The sequence below is a fragment of the Drosophila nasuta genome, chromosome X (genome assembly GCF_023558535.2).
Source record: "Drosophila nasuta strain 15112-1781.00 chromosome X, ASM2355853v1, whole genome shotgun sequence".
NCBI lineage: Eukaryota > Metazoa > Arthropoda > Insecta > Diptera > Drosophilidae > Drosophila > Drosophila nasuta.
Window position 1 is genome coordinate 23,488,761 of NC_083459.1, and position 26,143 is coordinate 23,514,903.

General features: G+C 41.6%; 3 protein-coding genes across 11 annotated transcripts; 2 read left to right on the plus strand and 1 right to left on the minus strand.

Moving 5' to 3' along the window:
* The first annotated feature begins 6 nt into the window (after positions 1 to 6).
* Positions 7 to 17,797, plus strand: LOC132795161 (uncharacterized). Of its 9 annotated transcripts, none has more exons than XM_060805706.1 (12): positions 7 to 178; positions 1,412 to 4,752; positions 6,208 to 6,525; positions 8,130 to 8,574; positions 8,635 to 9,332; positions 10,601 to 10,865; positions 10,923 to 11,081; positions 11,146 to 11,673; positions 12,120 to 12,488; positions 14,694 to 14,881; positions 14,947 to 15,494; positions 16,222 to 17,797. In XM_060805706.1, exons 2-12 carry the CDS (start codon positions 1,430 to 1,432, stop codon positions 16,371 to 16,373), a joined length of 6,993 nt encoding a protein of 2,330 aa, XP_060661689.1. In that variant the 5' UTR covers positions 7 to 178; positions 1,412 to 1,429; the 3' UTR covers positions 16,374 to 17,797. The 9 variants fall into 9 exon arrangements, with proteins under 9 accessions (XP_060661689.1, XP_060661684.1, XP_060661687.1 ...); XM_060805701.1 differs by lacking the exon at positions 7 to 178 and having other exon boundaries at positions 16,222 to 16,392; positions 16,463 to 17,797; XM_060805704.1 differs by lacking the exon at positions 7 to 178 and having other exon boundaries at positions 14,697 to 14,881.
* A 391-nt stretch (positions 17,798 to 18,188) lies between these two features.
* On the minus strand, positions 18,189 to 19,724 carry LOC132795166 (box C/D snoRNA protein 1). Its single transcript, XM_060805718.1, has 3 exons — positions 19,586 to 19,724; positions 18,721 to 19,490; positions 18,189 to 18,661 (listed from the first exon to the last, which is right to left on the minus strand). The coding sequence occupies exons 1-3, from the start codon at positions 19,612 to 19,614 to the stop codon at positions 18,411 to 18,413; spliced, it is 1,050 nt and encodes a 349-aa protein (XP_060661701.1). The 5' UTR covers positions 19,615 to 19,724; the 3' UTR covers positions 18,189 to 18,410.
* Positions 19,725 to 19,840: 116 nt separating this feature from the next.
* LOC132795164 (folylpolyglutamate synthase, mitochondrial) lies at positions 19,841 to 26,143 on the plus strand. The gene is made up of 5 exons (XM_060805716.1): positions 19,841 to 19,982; positions 20,475 to 21,132; positions 21,197 to 21,373; positions 23,292 to 24,130; positions 25,273 to 26,143. Exons 2-5 carry the CDS (start codon positions 20,710 to 20,712, stop codon positions 25,784 to 25,786), a joined length of 1,953 nt encoding a protein of 650 aa, XP_060661699.1. The 5' UTR covers positions 19,841 to 19,982; positions 20,475 to 20,709; the 3' UTR covers positions 25,787 to 26,143.

Here is a 26,143-nt window from a genome sequence, read left to right on the forward strand (position 1 = left end):
ACGTTTGGAGACACAACTTGCGGTCACGCTCTTGCAAAAAGTCGAGTTGGCATTTATTTTGCACTCGAAAAATTCCATATAATTAAAGTAATAAATCCCAATTGTATTCAAATTATTGAACAAGTAAATGGTTTACGAACGTCTTTGCAAGTACGCGTAATTGAACAACAGTTTGTGTGTAAGTCCTCCTCCCTATAATAAATTAATAATTAGGCCAAATCAAATTGAAATAAAAAAGAAAAATGAAAGGCACAAACAGGAGGAACAGTGACACCTTGTGTTTTGTGTTGATGTGCGTGAGCGAGAGAGAGAGCGAAAGACACGATACGACACGGAGTATGTGAAAATGTAAATGTATGCGTAAAGCTGCGGCTGCTGTTGATGTGTTTTCTTCATCACACATTTGATCGGCTAATCAGCTGCTTGCCTACTAATTATGCGAAAATAGTTGTCTGCAAGTGCCCCTCCTCCCTCCCTACCCAGGCACTTGCAGCAATTACATTTCAGCGGTTACAACCCTATGTGTTCGTGTGCGTGCTAGCGTATGTTAGGTGTGTGTGTGTGTGTGCTATTTGTATTTGCTCTCTGGCAACCCGCACACAGTGTTGCTCTCTCGCTCTTTCTCTCGCTAGCTCGTTGCTCCAATTTGGCTGTTTTCACTTTTGACTTTACGTCCAAATGTCGAAAAAATATTCAGCATATAAACAAGTATTTTAGTTTGTGCATTAATCCAAGCCAAAGGCAAACAAAAATAAGCAAACGCTGCAAGTGCAACACAAAAACAAGAAAAAAAAAAAACGCCGCAACGTAGCTATTAAAATAAAAAACCTGCTGTGTCAAACATCGCAATAACAACAACAACATTCAGAGCGAAACGGTGGTAGAAAAAAGCGACGAATGAGTGGGAAGTGAAGTGCAGAGCAAGAGGGGGGAAACACACAGCAAACGTCCACGTAAACTTTTAGCTCAGCGTGATTATTGTCGTTATAGTTGTTGTTGTTGTTGTTGGATTATACAAAAAGCGAACACAACAAATAAAAAAGAAAAAAAGAGAATCGGCAAGTATAATACAGCGATACTTGTGTATTTTTTTGGTTTACTTTTTAGTGTTATTCATTCGTTTGTTGTCAAAAAAATACTCGGAAACTAACTTTGTAAAACTGACCACTAAAAACATGTTTTGGCTGGATGTAACATCATCAAAATCCAACAATTGCCAACAATGTAATTTAGACAGTGTGCAGGTAGCGGCAACAACAACAGCAACAACAAAGCGTTAACAGTTATTTATTTTGCACAGCAGCTGGCTGCAAACTGTCCGGTAACGCTGCATGTCAATCGATAAGCAGCTTGCCGATAATTTTGCGATAATTCATAATTAATTTGATTTTCTTTTTATGTTATTTTGCAGTTTGCCCACTGTGACAACATGTTGCACAATAATGCCAACTGGCTGCCACCACAGCAGCAACAGCCGCAGCAGCAACTACAACAACAACAATTACAGCAGCAGCAGGCAACTTTACATCACTCTTTACCCGCTAATCAACAGCAATTGCCGCCGCCGTTGCAACAACAACAACAACAGCAGCAGCAGCAGCCACAGCAGCAGCCACAGCAGCAGCAACTTTATGCGAGTCAAATGTTTCAGCAACCTCAGCAACCACCGCCACAGACAACTCAGCGATATTGGCCGCCAGAGGATTATCAGCAGGTCGACTACAATGACTATTACATACAGCAACAACAGCAGCAGCAGCAACCACAACAGCAGCCACTGCAACAACCTTTGCTGTATGCATCGCCTGAGCAGCAATATTATCAACCTGTGCAGCAAGTGGAGCAGCAGCAGCAGCAGCCACAGCAATTGCCGCCGGATGTGTTTGATAACAACAACAGCAGCAACGTGAAGAACGATGGCTGGGATGATTGGGGCGATTGGAATGACAACGCCAACAACAACAACAGCAACATTAGCAACAATATCAGCAGCAGCAACATTAACACTACCAACAACAACATCAACAACAACAGCGCTGTGGAGGATGCATTTAGTGTGCAGGCTGCGCCAAGCAGTTGGCATGCTTTTGGCCAAAACCAGCAAACGACAAACACCAACAACAACAACAGTGCCAACACTGAAGCACTAGAGTTGCCGCCGTTGCTGTCGCCAGCCACAGAAGCAGAGCCGGAGCTGTTAAATGCCATTGTGCCGCCGCGCGCCTTTCAAAATCAACCGCCAGCAGCAGCAGTGGCAACTGTGACGCCACCAACAGTGCCAATTGCTGCAGCAACACCTGCTCCATATGCTGCACCACCAGCTGCATTGACTGCTTTACCTCCAGCTGCATTGGACAACACAGCAGCTGGCAATCCCTTCAAGCGTGCTGGCGGATTGAGCAAACGTGTGAACATACTCGAAGCCGCACCACCAGCAACAGTTGCAGCTGTTCCTCCACTGCCAACTCCAGCAGCAACACCAATGGCAGCGCCTGCTCCAATCGCAGCATCAGCTTCAATTCTGGCACCAGCTTCAGTTGCAGCTCCAGCCTCAATTCTAGCGCCAGCTCCAATCGCAGTTGCAGCTCCAGCTTCAGCTTCATTTGCAGCTCCAGCTACAATCGCAGTGCCTGCTTCAATTGCAGCTCCAACGCCACTTGCAGCTCCGGTTCCAGCTCCAATCGCAGCACCAGTCTCAGCTGCTCCACTTGCAACACCTGCTGCATTTGCTGCACCACTTGCAGCCACAAGTCTAGCAGCTCCACTTTCAGCAGCTGCTGCGTTTGCAGCCCCACTTCAAGCACCAATTCCTGCTCCAATTGCAGCTCCACTTCAAGCACCAATTCCTGCTCCAATTCCTGTTTCAATTCCTGCTCCAATTGCAGCTGCAATTCCTGCTCCAACTCCTCTGCCGGATCACAATCAGGAGCTGCCGCCGTATGAGAACCAGGAAGTGCTTTTGTCGGCACCCAACGATGAGCGTGCTCAGTACTTGCAAACAAGTCATTTGTCCGAGCAGCCCGAGGATCTCAACGAGGCCAACTGGGAGGCAGATGGTTTGTTGCCACCGCCGGGATTATCGCGTTTGGTACTCGGCCAGCCGGAGCTGGTGGAGCGACAACGGTTGGTCACTGGCACCGAGCAGCCAAATGCATTGCAATTGATGCGTCAAGCGGATGGCGAAGACACCTCCGAGGGCGAGCAGCAGCCAACGACGCAGCAACAGTTGCAACAGCAGCAGCAGCAACAGTTGCCGCCAGCTCGACGTGTTGTTACCGGCGTGGAGACAACACTAAACAGCAGCAGCAGCAACAACAACAGCGTTGTTCCGGAACAGCGTGAAGTGGTTCTTGATGGCGAGAATCTGGAGGATCAGCCAGTGTTGCTGCCAGTTGCAGTGCAGCCAACAGCAGCCGATGCTGTTGTGGAACAGCAAACGGAGCTGCAACACGAGCAGCCAGAGATAACGTTGCAGCAACAACATCAGCAGCAGCAGCAACATCAGCAGCAGCAACAACAGTTGTCCACGTCGATGACGCAACAATTGGGGCGTGGCAAACCACGTCCAGGTGCCTCGCTTGATCTGGAATCGGAGGATGAGTCCGATGATTGGATGTTCAACGATCGCATTGAGCAATCGCTGCCGTCGCGTCGTCAACCAGATGAACGCAGCTTGCGCAACATGCGCAGCGGACGACGTCACAACAACAGCAACAATGGAGGTGGCAACAACTATGAGGGGGAAACGGAGGATTCGGTGCGTGCGGCCAATGCAAATGTTCACAACGATGGCGGTAATAAATCGCTGCGTGATTCAAAGCGTCGCAGTCGCGATGCTGAGCAACAACAACGTCAGCAGCAACGTCACGAGCCCAGCGAACGCAGCGCACGCAGCGAGCGGGAAAGGGAGCGTGAAAGGGAGAGGGAACGTGAAAGGGAGAGGGAACGCAATCTGTGGCGTCGCGAGGAGAAACACGAGCGACGTCCACGCTACAGCAACAACAGCAACAGCAACTATGACGGCGACTCGGATGCAGCCGATGTTCAAGCTCAGTCCGCAGCAGCTGCGGCCAGCGATGGAGGAGGCGGTGGCGGTGGCGGTGATCGTGGCGGACGCAACAGCAAAGCGAGTCGCCCCAGACGCAGTGCAGCCCCCGATGATGACTACGATGATTATGCAGAGCAACAACCACGAGGTGGAAGCCATTATCAATCATTATCGCGTCGCGAAAAGTCGTCGCAGCATGAAAAGCTGCGCAGTCGACGCAGCCACGAAGGCGGCAGCGATGCGGGGCGTGGTCGCGAAGGCGGACGACGTCATCATCACGGACACGGAGCGTGGGATGCTCGAGATTACGAAGAATATCGTGGCAAGAGTTCACGCAACAGTGACTTGGAGAAAGAGCGCATCAACGGCGGAGGAGGAGGAGGAAGCAGCAGTGGAAAGCGGGGGCAGCGGGGCAACTACAACGATCAGTATGGGAATGCGGCGTCTGCTTATGATCCCTACATGATGTACGATCAATTGTCACGCAATCCTCAAGCCTATGTCGATATGTATGCCAAGATCTATGGTCAGATGATCAACTCCATGGCTGCTCTCTCGAATGCAGCTGTCACAAAAACCTCGCCACATCAGTTGGTCGCAGCTCCAGGCGCAGCTCCTGCCTCCTCGCTGCCTCTTGGCGTTGATGCTGTGCTGGCTCAAGGCAACGCTGGCAATGAGGCCGCCTTGCTCAGGGAGCGTGAACGGTGAGTGCAAACAGAAATCCGTATATTCAAAGCTATTGCGAGCAATTGCCTCGAGTCTTTGCAGACGGCGGAGTTACTTTGTAGTCGAGTATTATGTCCGTCATGAAATCAACTCTAACTATGCCATTAGAAAAGTATTTCATTTCAAAAAGTATTCTATACAACTTAGTTATCTTATAAAATGAATTTAAGAATTATCTTGTTTTATAAAAGCATTTAAATTTGTATTCCACAGAACTTTGGGCATTATAAAATGCATTTTATTCAAAGCTTTTTGAAGTAGGAAAATGATTTTGAAATCTAAAGATTTCTTAGGTTTTATAAAAGTATTCAAATTTGGAATTGTCATCAGACAATATCTTAAAAATTTGCATCAAGAAAATTATTTTAAAATGCATGAAACCTTCTAAAGAAGTCTCTTGTTTTATAAAAAATAATCATATTTGCTTTCAACAGAACTTTGTTGTATAATAAAATGAATTTTATTGAAAGCTTTTGAAGTAGGAAAAGGATTTTGAAATCCGTGAAATCTTAAGAACTTTTTTTTCAAAAACAGTTTTGAATTTTGCGAAATTTGAGATATAATTGAAGTATTTAGAAAAATGTGTTGAATTTTCTGAATTTTCATCTTAAATATAAATGAAAAACTCCAAAAAATAGAAAGTGGAGGGAGTGGTTGTATTAACTATACTTTATAGATATTTAAAAAGTGTGTTGAATTTTCGTACTTTCAACCGTCTGCAAAGTCTCGAACTAAAATTGTTGGTCTTCGGCTGAGATCGAAGTTATTATTACTATTATTATTGCTCTCTCTGTTATTTGTTACTAGTTTTTTGTTTTAGTTATTTCTTTTACCGTTTTTTTTTTGTTTTTGTTATTGCTAAATCGAACACTCTGAATTTTGTTGTGGGGCATGTTGTAGTCACACTTACTCACCACACCTTAACTCACCACGTTTGCTGCTGAACGCGGTGCTGTAGAGTTGTCTCTTTCACTCCTGCGTTAACATTCGAGCTAACCGAGATCGATCGATCGTTACGATGCGATCGAATGCGCTAACTTTGACGATAACAATTTATCCCACTGGGCTGTTAATCCCTTTTTAATTACATGTTGCATTACCCTTCTTCTTTTCACCATATTTCAAACCCAACTCAATCTTAATCCTTACTCCTTTCTTTGTCTTAATCACCACAAACCCAACTCTAAACTTTTCTCCCACTCGCTATGACTGTATATCGCTCTCTCTCACACACTCACTCTCTCATTCGCTCGCTGCGCTTTTTGTGTAATTCCCCCAATTTGATCGAGATCAAGTACAATTGTGTTTTGTGCGTGTCTTCTTCTACTACTAACAGCAATAACACTGCAAATAAATAATATTTCGTTTCTAACAAACAACAAACATTCGACACCCGAAAAACAAAACATATGTGCCATGTGCTTACTCTTTAGGTACACACACGCATACATAACACAAGCCAATGAGTTCCATCGTCGTCGCCAAGAGCAGATCAAGCTCTATCAACAGCAACAACAGCAACATCAAGGGAACAATAACTACACGGATCTCTTGAACGCAACTTTGGGCGAAGACTCGGCCAGTCTTTATGATGGCAGCGATACGCACAGCAATCGTCGCTTGTTGTTGGGCATCGCGAGTGCTCGCTCCCTCAGCAATTTGAACAGCGAGGCAGATGCTGCTGGAGGTTCAGGAGCTCCTGCTGGATACACACGATACTATGCTGGCTCGGAATGCGGCGTTGATATCAGGTGGTCACTCCCAACAAAAAAACAAAACCAAAACCCAAACAAAAAACCACAAATTACTCTTCATACTCTTCTCCAACCTCAATCTCTCAAATTTAAATACTAAAAGCTCTTTGCTTCGATATTCGAAATTCATTCCTCCAAGTAGGTTCATCTTGTTCTATACTCTATACATATTTATCTACTCTGTCTGTTCTCCACACACTCTCTTTGGTCATTTGTGTTCCATTGTTTTTGGCTTACACACATCACACTTTACACTCATTTGCATCCACATACAAATTGAACAAATTCCATTTCTGCCCCTTAAATTTCCCTATCGCTGCGCTTCTCTTTGGCTGGCTTCTTGGCTGCAACTTTCGCTTTCGCTTCGTCACTATCGGAAAAGGGAAGTGGTAGAGAAGGGAGGGATTCAGCGGTCGCTCATTACTCTCGCTGTTAAGAGAAGTAATAATTTAACTGTCATATTCAGTAATTCTAAAATTTTTAGCTTAGTTTATTTGACTTAAAATTTAAATTTTGTTGGCTGCCACTTTCACTTTTGCTTCAGTACTGGAAAAAGGATGTAATAAGGAAAGGAAAGATTCAGCGGTTGCTCATTACTCTTGTTAAGAGAAGTGATAGTTTAAAAGATATATTCAACATTTCTATAGCTTTAAAATTTAACAACTTTTCCTTCGTCACTGGAAAATGAAAGTGATAGGGAAAGGAAAGGTTCAGTAGTAGTTCACTGTTAAGTGCGGTATTAATTTAATGGATATATTCAGCACTTTTAAAGCTTTTAGTTCAGTTTATTTGATTTTATTTTCGAAATTTAAACTTTTATGTCTGCAACTTTGGGTTTCACATCGTCACTGGAAAAGGGAAGTGGTAGGGAAGGGAAAGATTCAGCAGTTGTTCACCACTCTTGCTGTTAAGGCTTACTCTTTTAACAGAAGTGACCATTTAATAGCTATTTTACAGATTATTTTACTTTTATTTTCAATTAAAATTTGTATGGAAGTGTATTCAATTTATTAGCAAAACTTATTGAACAGTATTCCAATAATTTGCAATATTAAGCTTCTAATTAATATTGACTTTAAATTTAAAAGTCAATATTAATTAGAAAATCGTATTAAGCAATTAATCAAGAATTTAAGAATTTTCATTATTAAGCTTCTAATTAATATTGACTTGAAGAAGCAGTTTTACAATTAAAGAAATGCAAATTTTTGTTGATTATATAATTTAGTGAATTAAGCTAAGGGAGATAATAATAAGCTAAGGAGATAAGCATAAATTTATTGTTATCTTCTGTTTTCATTACTCTTCTGGAAGATTTTAAAGCACTTCGTTTTTGGACTTGTTTTTAGCAATATCTTATCGAAAGACTGAATTTTTATGGTGTGGCTGCTTATGATTTACGAAGAGGAAAAAAATAAGGCCCCCTTTCTCCTCTCCAATTTTCAATTTGCATGCAAAATTTGGCTGTTTATTTATACTATTATTATTTTTTTATGATTTTGATTTATTGATGAATTGATATTTGGGAATGCCTGCTGTTGAGTTATGCTGAAACAGTTGAGAGCAGAAAGAGATTAATTCAAATTTTGTACAACTCGCAGAGCTGCTGTTGGCGCCACCGCCGGAGAGACGACAACGACAACAACGATACAAACGACGGCTGTGGCACGTCCGCCACGACGACGCACGCCTTTGCTGTACAATCGACCGCATCTGGTGGCCTCCTATTCGATGAGTCTGTTGCTCCGAGTGCGTCCCAAGTACGCGGGACGCGGTCGCTTGCGAAACGACGTCGAGGTGTCGGCGCCGAGGATTAAGGATGCCACGAGCAGTTTGTTGCGTGCTTATCCGGGTCCGTTGCAGGGTCGCAAGCTGCACAAGGACAAGATCATTAGCTTCTGCAAGGAGCAGATACGTTTGGGACCGGCGCGTGCATGCACCGTGTTGTATGCCACACAGAAGAAGCCGCTCGGCAGCGTGGAAAAGTATCGTGCCTCGCATGCGCTCATGTGGCATTTGCTTATACTTTTGCTGCGACAGAATGGCGTAAGTTTCTCTGGCATTCAAAACTCTTTCAATTACTAATTTATGCTTCTTCCTTTCCAGGTAATTGCGGACACCGATGTGGGTGACTTGTTGTTGGAGAATCAACGGGAATATCCTTATGCTCCCGACGCGGAAACCGAAACGGATTCAAACGAAACACGCGCCGATGCCAACGAGCTGCTCAACGATTCCGATGGCGAGCCAACGGCTGCGAATTTGCCTGCAGCAACTCCGGCTGCTGTTGATGCCGAACCGGATGCCGAAGATGCTGCTGGGAATAGCATCTCAGAGCAGGCGGCAACGGAACAATTTCGCAGCTATGTTCTCCGCGGCAATGTGGAGGAAGCATTGCAGTGGGCCACCGATCACAATCTGTGGACGCATGCCTTCTTCTTGGCGTTGTACGAGGATCGCTATGCGTTGACCGATGTGGCGCAAAAGTTCCTCAATCGCGCCATTAAGGCAAATGATCCGCTGCAAACGCTTTATCAAATGAAGAGCTGTCACACTCCTGCCTGTGTCACTCAGTTGCGTGACGAGCATTGGGGCGATTGGCGTTCGCATCTCTCCATCCTGGTGACGAACAAGTCCAGACAGCCGGAATACGATCGCAGTTCGGTGATTGCCCTCGGTGATACGCTCTTCCAGCGTGGCGACATCTATGCCGCACACTTTTGCTATCTCGTCGCCCAGGAGGAGTTCGGACGCTACGACAGCGCTGCCACCGAGCTGACCACGCTCACCGGCAATGTGCCAAGGTAAGCTATGGAATTCCTGGCTTACCGGCTATGGAAAGCAGAGGCAACATTTTTAAACAACTAACTATAGGAGAGCTAGACAGATACAGATTGTATATATTTTAAATTAATTTAAGCAATATGTTTATGAGGTTTATAATTTCACATTTTGATTAGCTCAGCATACGTATTTCTTTGTTTGATTACCAAGCATATCTCTATACCAAAGTAATCACAGAATTTCCTGGCTTGTTATGAAAACAACTTCTTATTATATATAACTAGAGGAATTAGTTTATGCATTTGCCACATTATTATAAGCTTTGTGATTTCCTATTTTGATTAGCTTGGCATAGTTATTTCTTTTTTTGTTTACCAAGCATATCTATACCAAGCTTAGCAATGGAATTAATGGCTTTCCGGCTGTAGAAATTTGCTGAGGCAACAATTAATTGTATTTTAAAACAATTTTAATTATTTTATATAATTAGAGTAATTAGAGTAATTAGTTTATACATTTCCAACACTATTATCAGCTTTACAATTTTCCATTTTGACTAGCTCAAAATATCCATATCAAGGTAAGCACTGAATTCATTGCTTACCGGCTATGGAATTTTGCAGAGGCAATACCTAACTCATAATATTAAGTAACTATAAGATAGCGAGACAGATGCGATTGCTTAAATTTTAAATAAGTTTACACACTATTAGAAGCTTTATGATAGAATAGGAATGATATATTAATAGGTATTTATTTCTTTAGAGATTTAGAACAAATTCTCTAAAATTCTAAAGTAGGTTAATGTAAATAATATAAATGAAATTGATAAATTCATAAAACTAGCTAGTTTTAGTCAAGCTGAAAGCCCTTGCAGTCAGAGCTTTAGAAATATGTACGTTAGTGTTCATTTTAATGATAACTAATCTTTTCAAATAAATAGCTAGTTTAGTATATCATATTTAATGCTTATGCTAATGTAATAGCAGTAACGATAGCCAAAATAAATGATATGTTACTAGGATACATCATTTTATATTTTATGATAATAATTCTCTTTTGTATAGCCATGAATTACTTCAGTGAATTTCATGTGAATAGTAAAGAATAATAATAAGATTAGAATGAATAATAATTAATAATTTCTCTTAAGAGCAGAATGAATAATAATTTAAGAGTAGAATGATAGATAACTATTTATTTATTTTGAAGAGTAGAATGAATAATTAATATGTACTTTTTAGAGTAAAATGAATAACAATTAATAATTATTTTATACTTGTTTCAGGCTAATTTTGCTTGGCGCCTCGCACTACAAGCCCTTCAATGAGTTTGCCAGCAACGAGGCGATCATCATGACGGAGATCTACGAGTATGCGCGTTCGCTGTACGATCAGAAGTTCAGCATTGCCAACTTCCAGCACTACAAGTTCCTGCTGGCCACACGCATTCTCGATTATGGTCAGCACTTCCGATGCACCAACTACTTGGAGCAGATAGCCAAGCACATTGAGCTGAAGCCGGAGAGCTACGACAGCGATTTCATACAGAGAGTAAGTGCTGATTGATTCATATCATTCTGTATTATTATATTTATGTTTTCTTTGTAGGTTTGCGGCTTGGCGGAACGTTTGCGTTATCATGATCCGATATTGATCAATCGCGTTTCTTTTGCCAGTCCGCCAAATGCAACAGGACAAGCGACGCCGCAAACAACGGCGCCTGAGGAGAAGGAATGGCTGCGTCAACTGCGCTCGTTGGCCGATCAGGTGAGTGAAGTGACAAGTAACAAGTGACAACATCAAACTAGAAACTCACAACTCCCAATTGCAGCAGCAGCCACAACAAGTGCAACATCACGAGACGCTGCATGAGCAGCAGCAACAGCAGCAAAATGATATTGATCAGCAGTTTGTGGATTTGAATAAGCAAATGCGTGAGCTGAACATGCAATACGAGGAGCAACAGCAACAGTTGCAGCCATCGTATGAGCAGCAGCAGCAACCACCACAACAGCAACAACAATTGCCGCCGCAATCAGATTATTATGAGACGCAAAGTCAAGAGCCAACAGCGCTGCACAACGATGCTTATGCGCCGCCACCAACCATGTACTACAATGCCGATGCAGCAGCACCACAACAGCAACCACAACCAATACAGCCAGCAACACAACAGCAACAACCACAGCAACCACTGTACGATCCCACACAGCAACCAGCGGCTGTTTATGGTCACGTTGAGCCAGCGAGCGAAGCTTATGGCGAGCAGCAAGCAAGCTCAGCTTATGGCGGAGCTGGCTACGATTATTGGCCCAGCAATGTGCAGCAGCAGCAACAGCAGCCATATGGCGGCGACGAGGTAAGAGCAACCACAACTACATAAAAGTGCAGCAGCTTCAACAAAAACACACACACACATTATTCTCGATGGCCTCTTTTTTGATTATCCCCCAAAAGAAATATTGTAAAACTTTGTTAATTATTTGCTAGTGTTTTTTTGTATTTTTTTTTTGTTTTTTGGTTTTGTTGGTTACTTAATTTACTTAGTTGTAGTTGTAGTTTTTAGTTGTCATGATTTGTTTTTGTTCATTTTGTTGTTTTTTTGTTGTTTTTGGCTAAAGAGAAAAAAAGGCAACACGACACACACAAATTGATTGCAAAGTGCTGCATGCAAAACAAAACAAAAAAGAAAAAAACAAAACAAAAAACAAAAAATGATGTTGCTAACGTTTCTAATCAAACACACACACACATTGTCACACACACATACACACGCACACACTCGTAAACAACATTGGAATGCAGCAGCTGGCGGAGAGCAATGAGCTGATTAGCGACAACATTAACAACAGCAGCAACAATCATGATAGCAACGATGCTGAGAACAATGCTGAAATTGAACAGCAGCAGCAGCACACGAACTTGAGCAACCACAACAACAGCAACAACAACAACATTGACAACAATCGCTTTAAACACAATGCGTTGACGCTGCCCGCTGCTGGCAACAAGGAGAAAAGCAAATTAGTGGCACGTAAATTGCAATTTGCGGCAACAAACGAAAGCACAACAGCAACAACAACCACAACAACAGCAGTAGCAGCAGCAGCAGTAGCAGCAGCAACACCACCAACAACAACAACAACTCCACAAAAGGCATTCAATTTGAATGATGTAAGTAGCATTATAGCCATAAATAAACGTCATAATGCTACCAGCAACAGCAACAGCAGCTACAATAACAGCGGCAACACCAACAGCAGCAGCAGCAGCAACAACAATGCACTGACAGCTGTTGCTGCTGGTCGCGTGAATAGTTTTAATAATAAAAAGTGCAACAATGCAACGTCAAATGCTGTGCCCAAAACCTTAACCACGCCCACACGCTTCATACCAGCCAAGCCGGTGTTAGCCAAGTCCATTGCCACAACAACAGCAACAGCTGCAACCACAACAACAACTGTTGCAACTCCAACACCGACAACAACGGCAGCAGCAGCAGCGGGCGGTGTAAAGCGCGTCAATTTTGATTTGCCCTCGACAATCGATGAGGCGGCTGAGCAGGAGCCAGATATCGATAACGATAACGATAACAACTACAGCTTAGCACTGGCCAGACCAGCTCACAGCAACAGCAACCACAACAACTACAGTCTGTTCAAGCAGCAGCAACCACATCACAGCAATCACAGCAACCATAAACCTCACATTGTTTTTAACGGCACTTTTCCCATCGATATGCCGTTGAATACAAACAACAACTACGATGCCGAGGCGAATGCCGATCGCAGCGAACTGCAGCGTTATCGATACATGATGCAAGAGTATGTTATCGATGAGGATGCCGAAGGCGAAGAACTGGCCGAGGACGATGACGAACTGTACGACGATGAGGACGAAGACGATGTGGATGACGATGATGATGAAAATGCTGCCTATGTCGATGATTACTATATGCTGCAACGCAATAACGATTTTCTCAGCAAACTGGGCATCATCAAGCAGCAGCAGCAGCAGCGTCCAGCGACATCGCAGAAGCATCAGCAGCAGCAACAACAGCAGCAGCGACTGCTTTCCTCAACAACTGTCGATGCAGAGGCAGCAACACCGCAAAATGTCTGGTCGATGGAGGAGTTGATTGCCAATCCTGCAATACCGCTCAACTATAAGAAAATGTGCAGCGAGGTCGAGCAGAGTTTGAGCAAATTCGAGGCGTATTTGGATGCCAAAAAGCAACAGCCTTTGACGCCCACACGAATGGCTGGCAAATCGGTGGTGCGCACCTTTGACATTGATGCGCCCATGACGAGCAGCGAGAGAAAAGGGAATGGAAACGGAAATGGAAGTGGAAACAACAGAAATGGCAGTAACAGTGGCAATGGCAACGGCGCTGCCGGCTTGGCTCTTAGATCTAAGAAGCAGCTTTAGATACTACCATATGATAAAAAAAAAACAACAACTTTACTATTTGCGATATACAATTTTTGTTTCGTTTAGTTTTGTGCTTAATGTGAAAAAGTGCAAAGTGCGCAGCGTTGCCAAACTTCTTGGCGAGTTTAAGTAGCATGTGCAGCGTTGCCAAACTTCAGTGCAATGTAATGAGTTTTAACAGCATGTTAAGAGCTTGCGCATTGCCAAACTTCAGTGCAATGTAATGAATGTAAACGGCAGCGCTTCGCACAGCTCTTTGTAGCAATGTAAAAGTGCAACGTTGCCAAACTTCAGTGCAATGTAATGAATGTTAACAACAGCGCTGCGCATTTGCATTTTCTTTGATAGCTTCAAATTTGTACCTGTGCACTTACACACCAACAAAAAACACGCAATGCTCACTGTAAACAAGATAAAACGCTGTAAATGTAAATGTAAAAGAAATCTGGCATACACAAAAAGAACAAAAATTACACTAATAATATAAGCTAAAGCTATGTACATACAAAATACATATATAATATATATATAACTATAGAGCGCCTGCAGCAATATTTTTGACTGCGCCAGTTAACTTTAATATCGTTCGTTTACGTCTTTTTTTTTTGGTTCAACTAACAACTAACTACATCAACTTGAATATATTATACTCTTCTCTTATGTGTGTCTCTCTTTCTATATATATATATATATTTAAAAATCTATATATATTATGCACTATAACAATTTCTTTATGTGTTTCGTTTTGCCAATAACCAACAACTAATCAACTGCCATTTCTCAAATCCCCTTCCCCCACCGTCCAACAACAACAACAACAATCATCATCAACAACTTGCAACTCTCTCATGCCACACACAAAAACAAACAAACAAAAAAATGCACCAACAACTATTACGAAACAACAACAACAACAAACGACATCATCGACAACAACATGATCAACAGCAGCAACAAATGCGACCCACAATTTCGATGCCAAAATCAAAGAGTTACGATGACGACGATGGTGCTGGTGCATCGAACCAAGGTGCAACTGGCCCTGGTGGCGCCACCAAAGGTGCCTCAGCTGCTGGCAATGCAACCAACAAGCAGCAGCAACAACAAGAACAGTCCGGCGCCGCAGGTTTGCCTGGGTAAGCGAGCAACATCCTTAAATAGTCTTTAACAAATAATACGTATTCATCTCTCTCTCGGTTAGGGGTCAGGGCAATCAGAATGCCGGGTGGTTTGGTGGCTTGTGGAACAAGTTCTCGCTGAAGCCGAAGAACCAAATGATCTTGCCGGACGACAAGAACCCGACGATTGTTTGGGACAAGGAGCGCAAGTGCTGGACGAACACCGCCGAGGGCAATACCGAGGAGGCTGAATCGTTTAAGCCGCCACCAAAGATGAGCGACATGGGCATGGGAATGGGAATGCCGAATACATTGGGCACGATCCCGACGCCATTGGCGACGCCTCAACTGCTGCCACAGCAATCACAACCACAACAGCAGCAGCCACAAGAGTTGCCCAATGCCAATCTCTATGACAACAGCCAGGTCGATTACGATTACAACAACTATACGGAGCAAGTGTATGCCACATCAACGCCAGCACCAACTTCAGCTCCAGTTTCAGCTCCAGCTCCAGTTCCAACTGTGCCCATGTCAGCTCCAACGCCAGCAGCCGCTGCTGCTGCTGCTGCAGCTGGCGGACCGCAGCCAAAACTGCAATCAAACATGTTCAAAATCCAACGCAATCGCAGTAAGTTTTGCCAGTTGAGCGCATAAGCTTCTAAAGTCATTGGATTCAAATTGTAAACAATTCCTTTTTTTATAAACTTTGTATTCAACCCGCGTTGATGAAAATGATTCTTCATTTCCATTCCATAATGAAAGCTAATGCTTTCAAAATTATTAGAAATCTAACTTGCAAAACTTAAGCTAAAGTGATGAAGAAACTTTGTCTGAATATATTTAGAATTGTTAGTGAAATGTGAATTTTGTGTTCATTCAACTTATCGGGCATTGAGTTCGATACTTTAAAGTGCACTTCAAATTTTAAAGTATAATTATAAATTATATAATTTGCTAACTAAAGCTATAATTGTGATACAAATTCTTCTTCAATTCCTATGGAATGGAACGCATAATTGTTATAAATATAATTTGCAAACTAAAGCTAGAGTTGTGACGAAGAAACTTTGTCAAAAAATATTTAGAATTGTAAGTTAGATGTGAATTTTGTATCCATTTAACTTATCGGGCATTGAGTTCGTTACTTTAAAGTGCACTTCAAATTTTAAAGAATAATTATTATTATTAAAATTTCACTACGACTAGAACTGTGATGGAACTTTGTTAACAAAGTTTGTTTATTTAGAATTGTTAATGAAATGTTCATTTGTATGCAATCGACTTATGAGGCAATGTGTTCATTACTTTAAAAGTGTACTTCAAATTTTAATCTCTTTCTACCTGTCTCTTTGCAGCGTTGAAGAACTCGTATGTGGACGTGTTCAATCCATCGGGTGCTCCGATGACAGCGGCGCCGCAGACGGTGTTGGCGCCTTTAATGGCCCCGGTTGCTGTGCCCCAAGGCGGTTTCTTTGTGCCCGGCGCTGTGCCCCAGCAGCCGCAATAAAACGGGGAGAGTAGCGAATGTAGGTGACGAAAGAGCTGATGAAAGGTGTAGGAAAATTCCCCAAAAAACCAAACTATATATATTTGCAGCGATTCGGAGCAATACGTAAAAATAGCAAGCGCGCAACCAACACAAACAATAACAACAATACGAAAAACATTACAAAATTGACAACACAAAAAACAAAACATCACTTGGAACAACAACAACGATGACAAACAACAATAAGTAAAGAAGAAGTCGATGTGTTTAAGTGTTGTTTAACCATATTATTATTATATAATTCTATATGCATATGCGTTGTTCGTTTTCTCTTTTTGTGCGCGTTTAGCGATGAATTAGTGTTTAACAAATTTATGTACGATTAGCAAAAAGAAATACACACATTTATGTACATTTTCATAATATCCCGATCCGAAAACCGCCCCGCCCGCCCCCAAAATTCTTCCGTTATTCGATATTGTTTTTTGTTCCTCCCCACACACACGAGTATAATTATTATAATCATAATTATTTTTTCTTCTGTATGTTGCATCGTTTTTTAGTTTGTAAATTGAAGTGAAGTGAAGTGAAGACAGGCAAAATTTGCATATACTTATATTTTTTTTTGTCATTATATAAATATAAATTAAATAAATCTTAGAGCTGTTTCGGGAGTCGAGAGAAAGCGAGAGAAGATATTGAGAATTGGTCGCAAGAAACAAAAAATTGACCTTTAAAATATATTTATACGAGAAACTAGTTTAATTTATATGAAAAAAATATGAAAAATGTTTGTTCGCTTCGATGTATTTTCTCTATGTATCTTGTTGTGCACACACACACACCAACACACACATATATATACATCTATATAACTATTCCAATTAATTTATAGCGCAAATATTTCAATGTTCGTTTTCTTTTTCTTCGCTATCTCTCTCTCAGTCTTTGTAATGCATTTGAAAAATGTTAATTTGTTAAAGCGTTGTGTTTAATTCTTATGTATACATATATAATTTTTTTTTAAATTAATTTTTATTTAGTTTAATGCAAAAAAAAAGAAACAACAACTGGTGCAGGCAAAAATAAAAAACAAAATTATATATATAGATATAGATATATATCGAGATGTATTACAGATAAAGTAACCTTCAATTGGTATTTCAAAAATTGATCTAACTACACTCAACAAGAAATGCATTAATGAATTGAATTGTACACAAAAATTTAGTAACTACACCAATTATCAATTACCAATTACCATTTAAAAACAATGCCTATATATACAGGAACAGGATGCATATGCGGGCTGTAAACTGATGTGTGTGTGTTTCATTTTTTTTCAAACTATATACGATCGAAAGCGTGGTATAATACTTATCATTTAATTAGCCTAAACAAAAAAAAAACTTAAATAAATAAATCAATGGTAAACAATTTAATGCTTCTCCCAGTGCTGTTTAATTTGTGAGAAACGCGCAAACGAGCGAGAGAGTGATATGTGTGTGAAAGAGATAAAAAAAAAAGTGTGCATGGTGGCATTTTCCATAGGAAGTCATCGCTGAATTCCACAGCATTTTCCTATGGAAATCATTGCTGAATTGCCTGCAAAGTTTTAGACATTAATCGATGGTTGGTAAGGCGGCATTTTTCAATGTAATATGTGTGAAAGGGAATTTTCTATGTGAAATCATCGCTGAACTTCGCAGTAATCGATGCTACAAAAGTGTGTGGTGACTTTTTCCTATGGAAATCATCGGTGAATTGGCTGCAAGACTTTCCACAACGATCCTATGTAAGATAGCATTTTCAATACAAAGCAAATGCACACATTCTTTTGCTTAAATTAGTTATTTATTACAAGGTGAATGGGCTTTAGTGCGCTGTTAAATCCGTTTCACAGTTTTTAGCACTTTTAATTACAACTCTAAACTTAAGACTACGCAATGCTTATTTACTATTTGAAGGGTCGTCGCGTGCCTGTCTGTTCAGCATCTTCTTCAGGACACTTTGGACTATATAACTACAGCTTTTTAAAACTAATTTAAAGCAAGTCTAGAATGCACTAGTGTATTCAATGGGCAGCTCATCGCTGCTTGCCGCTGACTCCGCAGATTCATTCTCGCTCTCCTCATGCTGCTGCTCCTGATCCTCCTCATCATCATCGTCATCGGTGTGCTGCTCGTCTGCAGCTAAACCGTAAACGTTGTTTGACACTTTGCACTTCTTGGCAGCTGGTGCTTCGTCTTGGCGGCGCTTTGAGGCGGCCACTGGAGGCGCTGCTACAGACTCCTCCTCCTCCTCATCTGCAAAAGGGAAAAGCATTTAATTTCGAACGAACAATAAGCTTGAAGTTAAGGCCTACCACTGTCTACAATTTCGTAGCCGTTGGGCGGACGCTGCTCGTAGCTGACATAGATGCTGGGAAACTCGACAATCGTCTTGCCCACCAGATTCTCGGCCAGCGTTTTGTGGGCTGCCAACGCATAGCAACGGGAGCTGCTCCGCCGCACGCCCTCGGCTCGCAGCCAAAGCGTTAGCTGGCCAATGCCAGCGATCTGATGTTGCTGCAAATGTTTGCGCTGCTCTCGTGCCACCTCTTGATCCTCGAGATTCAGATACTTGTCCAGCAGTTGGCTCAGTGTTTGCTGCTCATCGCAACGTGCGTCCGAAAAGCACGTGACGCCCGCTTCGGTGCCGCAAAATAGCCATTCAATGTGCCAATAGAAACGCTGCTGCTTCCAGTTAAGGAACGTCGTGTTCTGCTTGCGACGTGTGAAGTGCGGCAAAAGGAACTGAAGACGGATGCGACGCTTGGCCGCCTCGGAGCGCATGCGATGCAAGGGAACCGGGAGCTGGCACTGTTGATGCGTATAGCGTTTGCTCTTGTCCTGCTTCCGGGTGTCCGCATACCGTGTGCACTCCTCCAGGAAGCAATAGTCGCTCATGAAGTCGCGTTCCGTCATCGCGCTGAGCGGCAAATATTTGGTTCGATCTCTGATGCCATCGCAGTCGAGTTCACGCTTGTGGATTTGCACGCAGGTTAGTGAACACGTCTTTACCTCACATTTGGGGCAAGCATAACGTGCCGTATTCTTAGCACAAACTTCACAATTGCCCAAACGCGATGTCAAGCTGTAAACAAAAAAAAAAACATGTGCGTGTTAAACATTCTGGCAACACTCTGTTGAAATGTGAAAAATGAGAAAAACAAAAAAAAATGTAATCACCTCTCAGTTTCAGCTTTGATCTCGGACATGGTTGTGAAATTATAAAATTAAATTCAGTTGGAACTCATATTTTGAATAGCACACAGCAGCAGCTGTCTCAAAATTGTAACATTTTTTTTCTTCTTTTATTTTCACCTCTTCCTCTTGCTTGTTTTGTGGTGCACTTTGCCATTCGCACTGACCAACCGACACCGACACATTCGCGTACCGTGTCAACAACAACCATTCACCCACCGCGCACACACATCGTGTAGTGCCCCCCAAAAGCACAATTGGCGCATACGGCCAACAAATCTATTAATACCATCTTAATTCAAAGTTTCTACGGTTTATTCATGCGTTGAGCATACATTGAGCTGTCCAGCAGACGGTGTTACGTCGTGTATTACAGGCCCAAGTGAGTATCATTAATTTGTTCTTATTGTTTCATCAATTGCGCTATTTGTGTTGTGTTATGCATTCGCTGTGAATTCGGTTGTGTGTGGACAACAATAATAACATTGAGCGCGCGCGTGCGTGAGTTTTTTTTATTTTTCAAGCATACACACGTGTGCGCAGCGTTGCCACCTTTTCGTCAGCGGCTTAGTTTATCGTAATCGCGAGAGAGCGATTAACCGACCAATCGACGGGCAAAACAATGTTATCTAATGACCGTTAGTTATCTTTTCGACTATTATCGAAATGGCACAGAATTGTTTGGGACAACATTTCCGCAATATCATCGTGATACGTACGCGTTTCATTAAAACTCTTATCAATCACAGCTATGCTTATTACCTGCCGGGCCAAGGGGGAGGTGCGCTACGCATACAATGTTGTGTTGATATTATAAATATTGTTGTCGATTAACTTTATCTACATATTTGTTGTGATTTTCGTATATTTTCAGCAACGGTTTCCGCTCTTCCCCACTTCCCCCGTTCCCCCTCCGCTGAACGAAAACAATTCACTCACCGCTGCTTCAATCGAACAAGTTTAAAAGAGCGAGAGAGAGAGAGAGGAACGCAGAAAGAGAAAAGATAGAGAGAGAGAGAGCGAGAGAACGCGCGTTCGTTAAACCAGAATCTAGAGCCGATCGACTGCGGTTGAAATTCGTATATATAGGAAAGCAAAAACAAAACAAAATGCTATGCCGCAAGGTATTGCGTTCAGTGATTAAACCTAGCCAGCTGCGTCTAGGTGTGCGTATCGTAACCCAATTCGGAGCCATGGACGATCTACAGACTCGCACAGCCCACAACAGCAACACCAACAGCAGCAGCAGTGGTGTTGGTGTTGGTTCGCCGGTATTGCCAAGGACACAGAATCTAGGAACAGCAGCCACATCCATGGTTGAGCTGCAGCATTCAAATGGTGCCCCATTAGAAGCACCAATAACACCAACAGCACCAACAACAGCGACAGCAACAGCAGCAGCTCCGGCAGCAGCGTCTGTCACAGTGAACGATGGCGTGCTCTTCGCGGATCTCGTCTTCTATCCCAAAGGACGCGAGCGTTCCGACAGTCGGGATAAAGAGACTCTGGCCCGTGAGTTGGCCGAATTTCATGTGAGTATTTGTGCGTTTGCTTCTGTGAACAGCGCTCTTCAGTGTCCGTCTTGGCCTCCATTAGGAAGCCGTCGAGATGTTCACACAAATCAAGCCAAACGCGCAAAGCATACGGGATTCCATATCGAATCTGAAGCTCAATTCGTTAAGGGATACGATCAAGTATCTAGAACGCAGCGGTCTTACACTGTCCGCCGTGGAGAAGTTGTCCGTTATTCATGTGGCCGGCACCAAGGGCAAGGTGAGTACCAGTTTTTTAGTTTTTTAGTTCTCTGTTTTCCATTGTTTACACACACGCACAAACATTTCAATATACAACAATAACAACAAGAATCCAAACAACACCGAATTAATCAACAACGAAAATTAATGCTAACAACTGGAGCAACAACAAAAAAAAAACACAAATTCAAATCGCAGCAGCCCATCTGTCGTGATTGAAACGCGTGTTAGGCCTGAGAAGAGAGCCAAGCTCAGCTCTCGACACACTCGACAAAAAAATCTATTTGAAAATTTTAATCAACTTTGATGAAGCTGCTATTTCAATGTGTGCTTAGTTTGCCTATCAAATATCTAATTATATTTTTAACTATATTTGAGCATATTTGGTATCTGATTATATATTTACCTACATGCTAGTATATTTGGTATATTGGTATACTAACACATTCATAATATACCATAGACTAGTACCATAAATATACAATACTATGTAATATATACTACACTATACACTATATACTATAAATATACTATATACTATGTATAGTATAATTATTCTATAAATTTAACCAATTTCTTCATCAATCAATTACGTAAAAGTAAAGTTCACTTTTGCATTATGCAATGCATTATCAATTGATAAAGAAAATATTGGAAATAACTAAAGAAATGCCTCAGTAGATTAGCTAAGCGTTAACATACATAGGTATTTCACTGGACGTTATTCATAATCTCATATTTATTTTTAATCCATTTACCATAGATATGGACATAAAGCGCAATCCAAATATTAAGTTTTTATTGCTTTGTGATTCTGATTTAGCATTGAAATTTCAGTATATTGATATATTTGTAGTGTATTAATAGTAGTCAAAACTGTGTGATCAAAACTGTTTGATTGCAATTTTAATAACATTTTTGTTATCATTAGCATTACGATTGTCATTATTTGCATTTTTTTTATGCTTATGAAATTTTACAGTTTGTATTATATTTACTCAAGCAATCATCTTAATCATTACCATTTTCATTAGCCTTTAAGGTGTATAATTAATCTGCATTATATTTAATGTAATTATTTCATCTTAATCATTAGGATTTTCATTAGTTATAATAAGTGACTCGGTTTAGTCGTAATTCCGCATAATTTTTTGCGGTGTAGCGCTAACGTTCGTATATAAGCATTCTCATTATAATAATCATTACATTAATAATCATAACATGTGTCGCGCTTCCCCCGAATTGTGTCTGGCAAACCTAAAAAAAAACTACTGTGGTAATATTAGTTGAGGCCTCTAATCGAGGCGCAGCCCGAAAAGAGAAACAAAAGCTTTAATTTCGTTTTATTTTTTTTTATTTTTTATTTATTTTCATTAGAACTTGCATTATAACTATTAAAGTCTGAAGAGTATTTAAAATTTCAAATTATCATGATCATTAGAATTTGTATTATATTTGCTCAAGTAATCTCATTACCATTATCTTAATCATTACGAATTTCATTAGAATTTGTATTATATATACTAAAGTCAAAAAACCCTTTAAGTTTGTGTTATATTTACTCAAGTAATCAAATTACCATCTTCTTAATCATTACGTTTTTCATTAGAATTAGCATTAGTTAGAAGTGACTCGTTTAAGTTGTATTTCCGCTTAAATTTCTTGCTGTGCATTGCTATCGATTGTGACGTCGATGTCGCTCAGCACGCCTGATAAGCGTATTTTTTTTTTGCGTGTTGCATTAGAGTTGTTATTGTTGGGAAATTGATATGTGCTTGTGTGTGTTGGTCAATGACCAACAACCATGTTGTGTCTCGTCTCTGATCGAGAACCATTTGTGTTTACTTTGACACACTTTGTAACATATCTTTGGATTATGATTTTGTTTTATTTTTTTATTTAACATATTTTTCAATTTTGATTTTGATTTTATTCAGGGTTCCACCTGTGCTTTGACTGAATCGATCTTGCGGCAATATGGAGTACGCACCGGATTCTTCAGTTCGCCGCATTTGGTGTCGATCACCGAACGCTTTCGCATCAACGGCGTTCCGCTGGCGAGAAACAAGTTCACGCGTCACTTTTGGCATGTGTACAACAACCTGATGTCGAAGCGTGAATACGATAAGGATATGCCACCATTTTTCATGTTCCTAACCATACTCGGCTTTCACGCCTTCCTCGAGGAGCGCGTCGATGTTGTGGTCCTCGAAGTGGGCATCGGAGGAGAATGCGATTGCACAAACGTGTTGCGCAATGTGAAGACTGTGGGCATCACATCGTTGGCATTGGAGCACACCGATCTCTTGGGCACAACCATCAAGCAGATTGCGTGGCAAAAGGGCGGTATCATCAAGCCCGGATCGAATGTCTATACCCATGTGACGGATCCCGTTTGTCTTGAGGTGATCCGCGAACGCGTCGCCGAGAAGAAGGCAACGCTGCATCAGGTCCTCGAGACGGAGGCCTACTTCAAATACAATCTCTATGCGCACTACTTCGATACGTTCAACGATTATGTCCGGCTCAATGGCGCTTTGGCCATTCAGTTGGCCTACGATTGGCTGCGACAGGCCAAGGGACGATTCCACGAGGACAATCCCATCAATGACCTGCACATGACCACCGAGGTGCTGCGCGGTCTCGTCACTGCCCACTGGCCCGGTCGCTGTCAGCTGGTCGAGTATAATCACATGCGGGTCCATCTCGATGGCGCCCACACCGTTGAGAGCATGCGCATCTGCTTGGATTGGTACATCAAGAGCACCAAGCGAACGTAAGTACTTAGACATCCACGTTTAGACGGTGATAATCCGTCTGTCTGTCTGTTTGTACAACTCAGTCTTACAGAGTATAAGAGTTGGCGTAGTAGTAAATATTGTATCAAATCTGTCTGTCTGAGTATTTGCACAGCTAAATCTTACAGAGTATAAGAGACTTGATCTCATCGGGTATAAGATTTAGTCACATTTAAGCAACTGGGAAAGTTCTTATATTAAGTTACTAATAGTATAGCTAATCCGTCTTCCTTATTATTTAAATGTCTAGATCTCATAGAGTATTAGAGTTGACTGAGAACGTATTGATTCTGTCTGTCCGTCTGTTTGAACAACTAAATCTCATCTCGGGTATAAGATTTAGTTACATTTAAACGATTGACAAAGTTCTTTATTATTGTCAAGTTAGTAATATTGTCGCTAATTCATCCGTATGCTTTTTTAAATGTCTACATTTCTCTACTTGACTCAGAAAGTAGTATTCAATCTGTCTGTCCGTCTGTTTGCACAACTAAATTTCATCAAGTATAATAAACTTATTAATATTTAGCGAATCCGTCGGAATTTTTGTTTAAGCGTATAGATTTCATAAAGTTGAGTAAAGTTGACTGACAAAGTAGTATATTCTAAATATCGTATCGAATCCGTCTGTCCATCTGTTTGCACAACTCGATCTCAACTAGTATAAGAGTTAGTAACATTCAAACTACTGACACAGTTCTTTATTATTATTGCTTAGTCAGTATTAGTGTAGCTAATCCGTCTGTCCGTTACTGTCCCCTGCTTTTTCAGTTATCCGTCTGTCCGTCTGTTTGAACACACAAATCTCAGCTAATATAATAGTTATAGATATCAAAGTTAGTCACGACATTGTAGGCTTGTTTAGCAAAGACACGCTACCTAAATTAGATCAAGTTTCTGTGTCCTGCTTTCTGTCTGTCCGTCTGTTTAAGCAGCTAGATCTCAGTGAATGGCAGAGCTGGAGGCTCGAAATTTGGTGAACACATTAGTCTAGTTTACAGGTAGCTTAGACCTGTTTTTAGTCGACGACCACGCCCCTTCACGCCCACTTTTGGAGCGTAAGCTTCTTTCGATAACACTTGACATATTTTTAATATACGTTTTCTTCTTTTTTTTGCAGTCCTTCAAACCCCAAAATATTGATATTTAATCGCACCGGCGGCTCGGATCCCTCCGGCATAGTTAACTTGGTCCACAACGCGATCAACTTTGACATGGTGTGCTTTACGCCCAACATTGCGCATCCGCAGAAACGTGATCCCAGCCAGTCGACGAAATATACGAGTGCGCGACAGCAGCGTCATCGTGCCCAGATCATTGCCAAAGTGTGGGAGTCGATGTCCGAGGCGAAGCAACAGATCAACAAGGGGCAATTGTACAACACATGCTTTGAGGCTCTCACTGCGGTCCGAGCCCGTTATCCCGCTCCCATTGAGCTTGACTTGCTCGTAACGGGTTCGATTCATCTGCTCGGTGCCGTCATCACAGCGATCGATCAGTTTCAATCGCCAGTTCAAGCAACAGCAACATCAACAGCAGCATCTCCATCATCATCCATACAATCCGCAACAATTCCGGTTGTTGATCGGTCGCCGGTCAGTGAATTAAAGTGTGAAAACCTCTCAAAATTTTAACGTAATCACAAAAAAAAACAGTAACAAAATTGTTTGTTGATAAGTTTTTCCTAGTTTATTATCACCCCATCATCATCAATAACTTTCATGTGTTTTGTCTCAACAAAAACAAAAATAACAAAAAACAAAAACATGTGTCGCGCTTCCCCCGAATTGTGTCTGGCAAACCTAAAAAAAAAAAACTACTGTGGTAATATGAGTTGAGGCCTCTAATCGAGGCGCAGCTCGAAAAGAGAAACAAAAGCTTTAATTTCGTTGGATGTGTCACAACAACTACTCAGAAAATTGTCGCTAGTGAAACTTAACGGGAAAATAAAAAGCAAATGCTGAAAGTTTTGAGCTAAGATGGAACAAAAA

What these genes read in the sequence shown, in the direction of transcription:
- LOC132795161 (XM_060805706.1), top strand. Translation starts at nt 1,430, where the DNA reads ATGTTGCACAATAATGCCAACTGGCTGCCACCACAGCAGCAACAGCCG. An exon ending in TTTTGCTGCGACAGAATGGC is followed by an intron (nt 8,575 to 8,634) that starts GTAAGTTTCTCT and finishes CTTCCTTTCCAG; the next exon opens with GTAATTGCGGACACCGATGT. An exon ending in AGGCATTCAATTTGAATGAT is followed by an intron (nt 12,489 to 14,693) that starts GTAAGTAGCATT and finishes CATGATCAACAG; the next exon opens with CAGCAACAAATGCGACCCAC.
- LOC132795166 (XM_060805718.1), bottom strand. Translation starts at nt 19,614, where the DNA reads ATGTCCGAGATCAAAGCTGAAACTGAGAG. An exon ending in ATCAAAGCTGAAACTGAGAG is followed by an intron (nt 19,491 to 19,585) that starts GTGATTACATTT and finishes TTTTGTTTACAG; the next exon opens with CTTGACATCGCGTTTGGGCA. An exon ending in CTACGAAATTGTAGACAGTG is followed by an intron (nt 18,662 to 18,720) that starts GTAGGCCTTAAC and finishes TCCCTTTTGCAG; the next exon opens with ATGAGGAGGAGGAGGAGTCT.
- LOC132795164 (XM_060805716.1), top strand. Translation starts at nt 20,710, where the DNA reads ATGCTATGCCGCAAGGTATTGCGTTCAGTGATTAAACCTAGCCAGCTG. An exon ending in GTGAGTTGGCCGAATTTCAT is followed by an intron (nt 21,133 to 21,196) that starts GTGAGTATTTGT and finishes GGCCTCCATTAG; the next exon opens with GAAGCCGTCGAGATGTTCAC. An exon ending in TGGCCGGCACCAAGGGCAAG is followed by an intron (nt 21,374 to 23,291) that starts GTGAGTACCAGT and finishes GATTTTATTCAG; the next exon opens with GGTTCCACCTGTGCTTTGAC.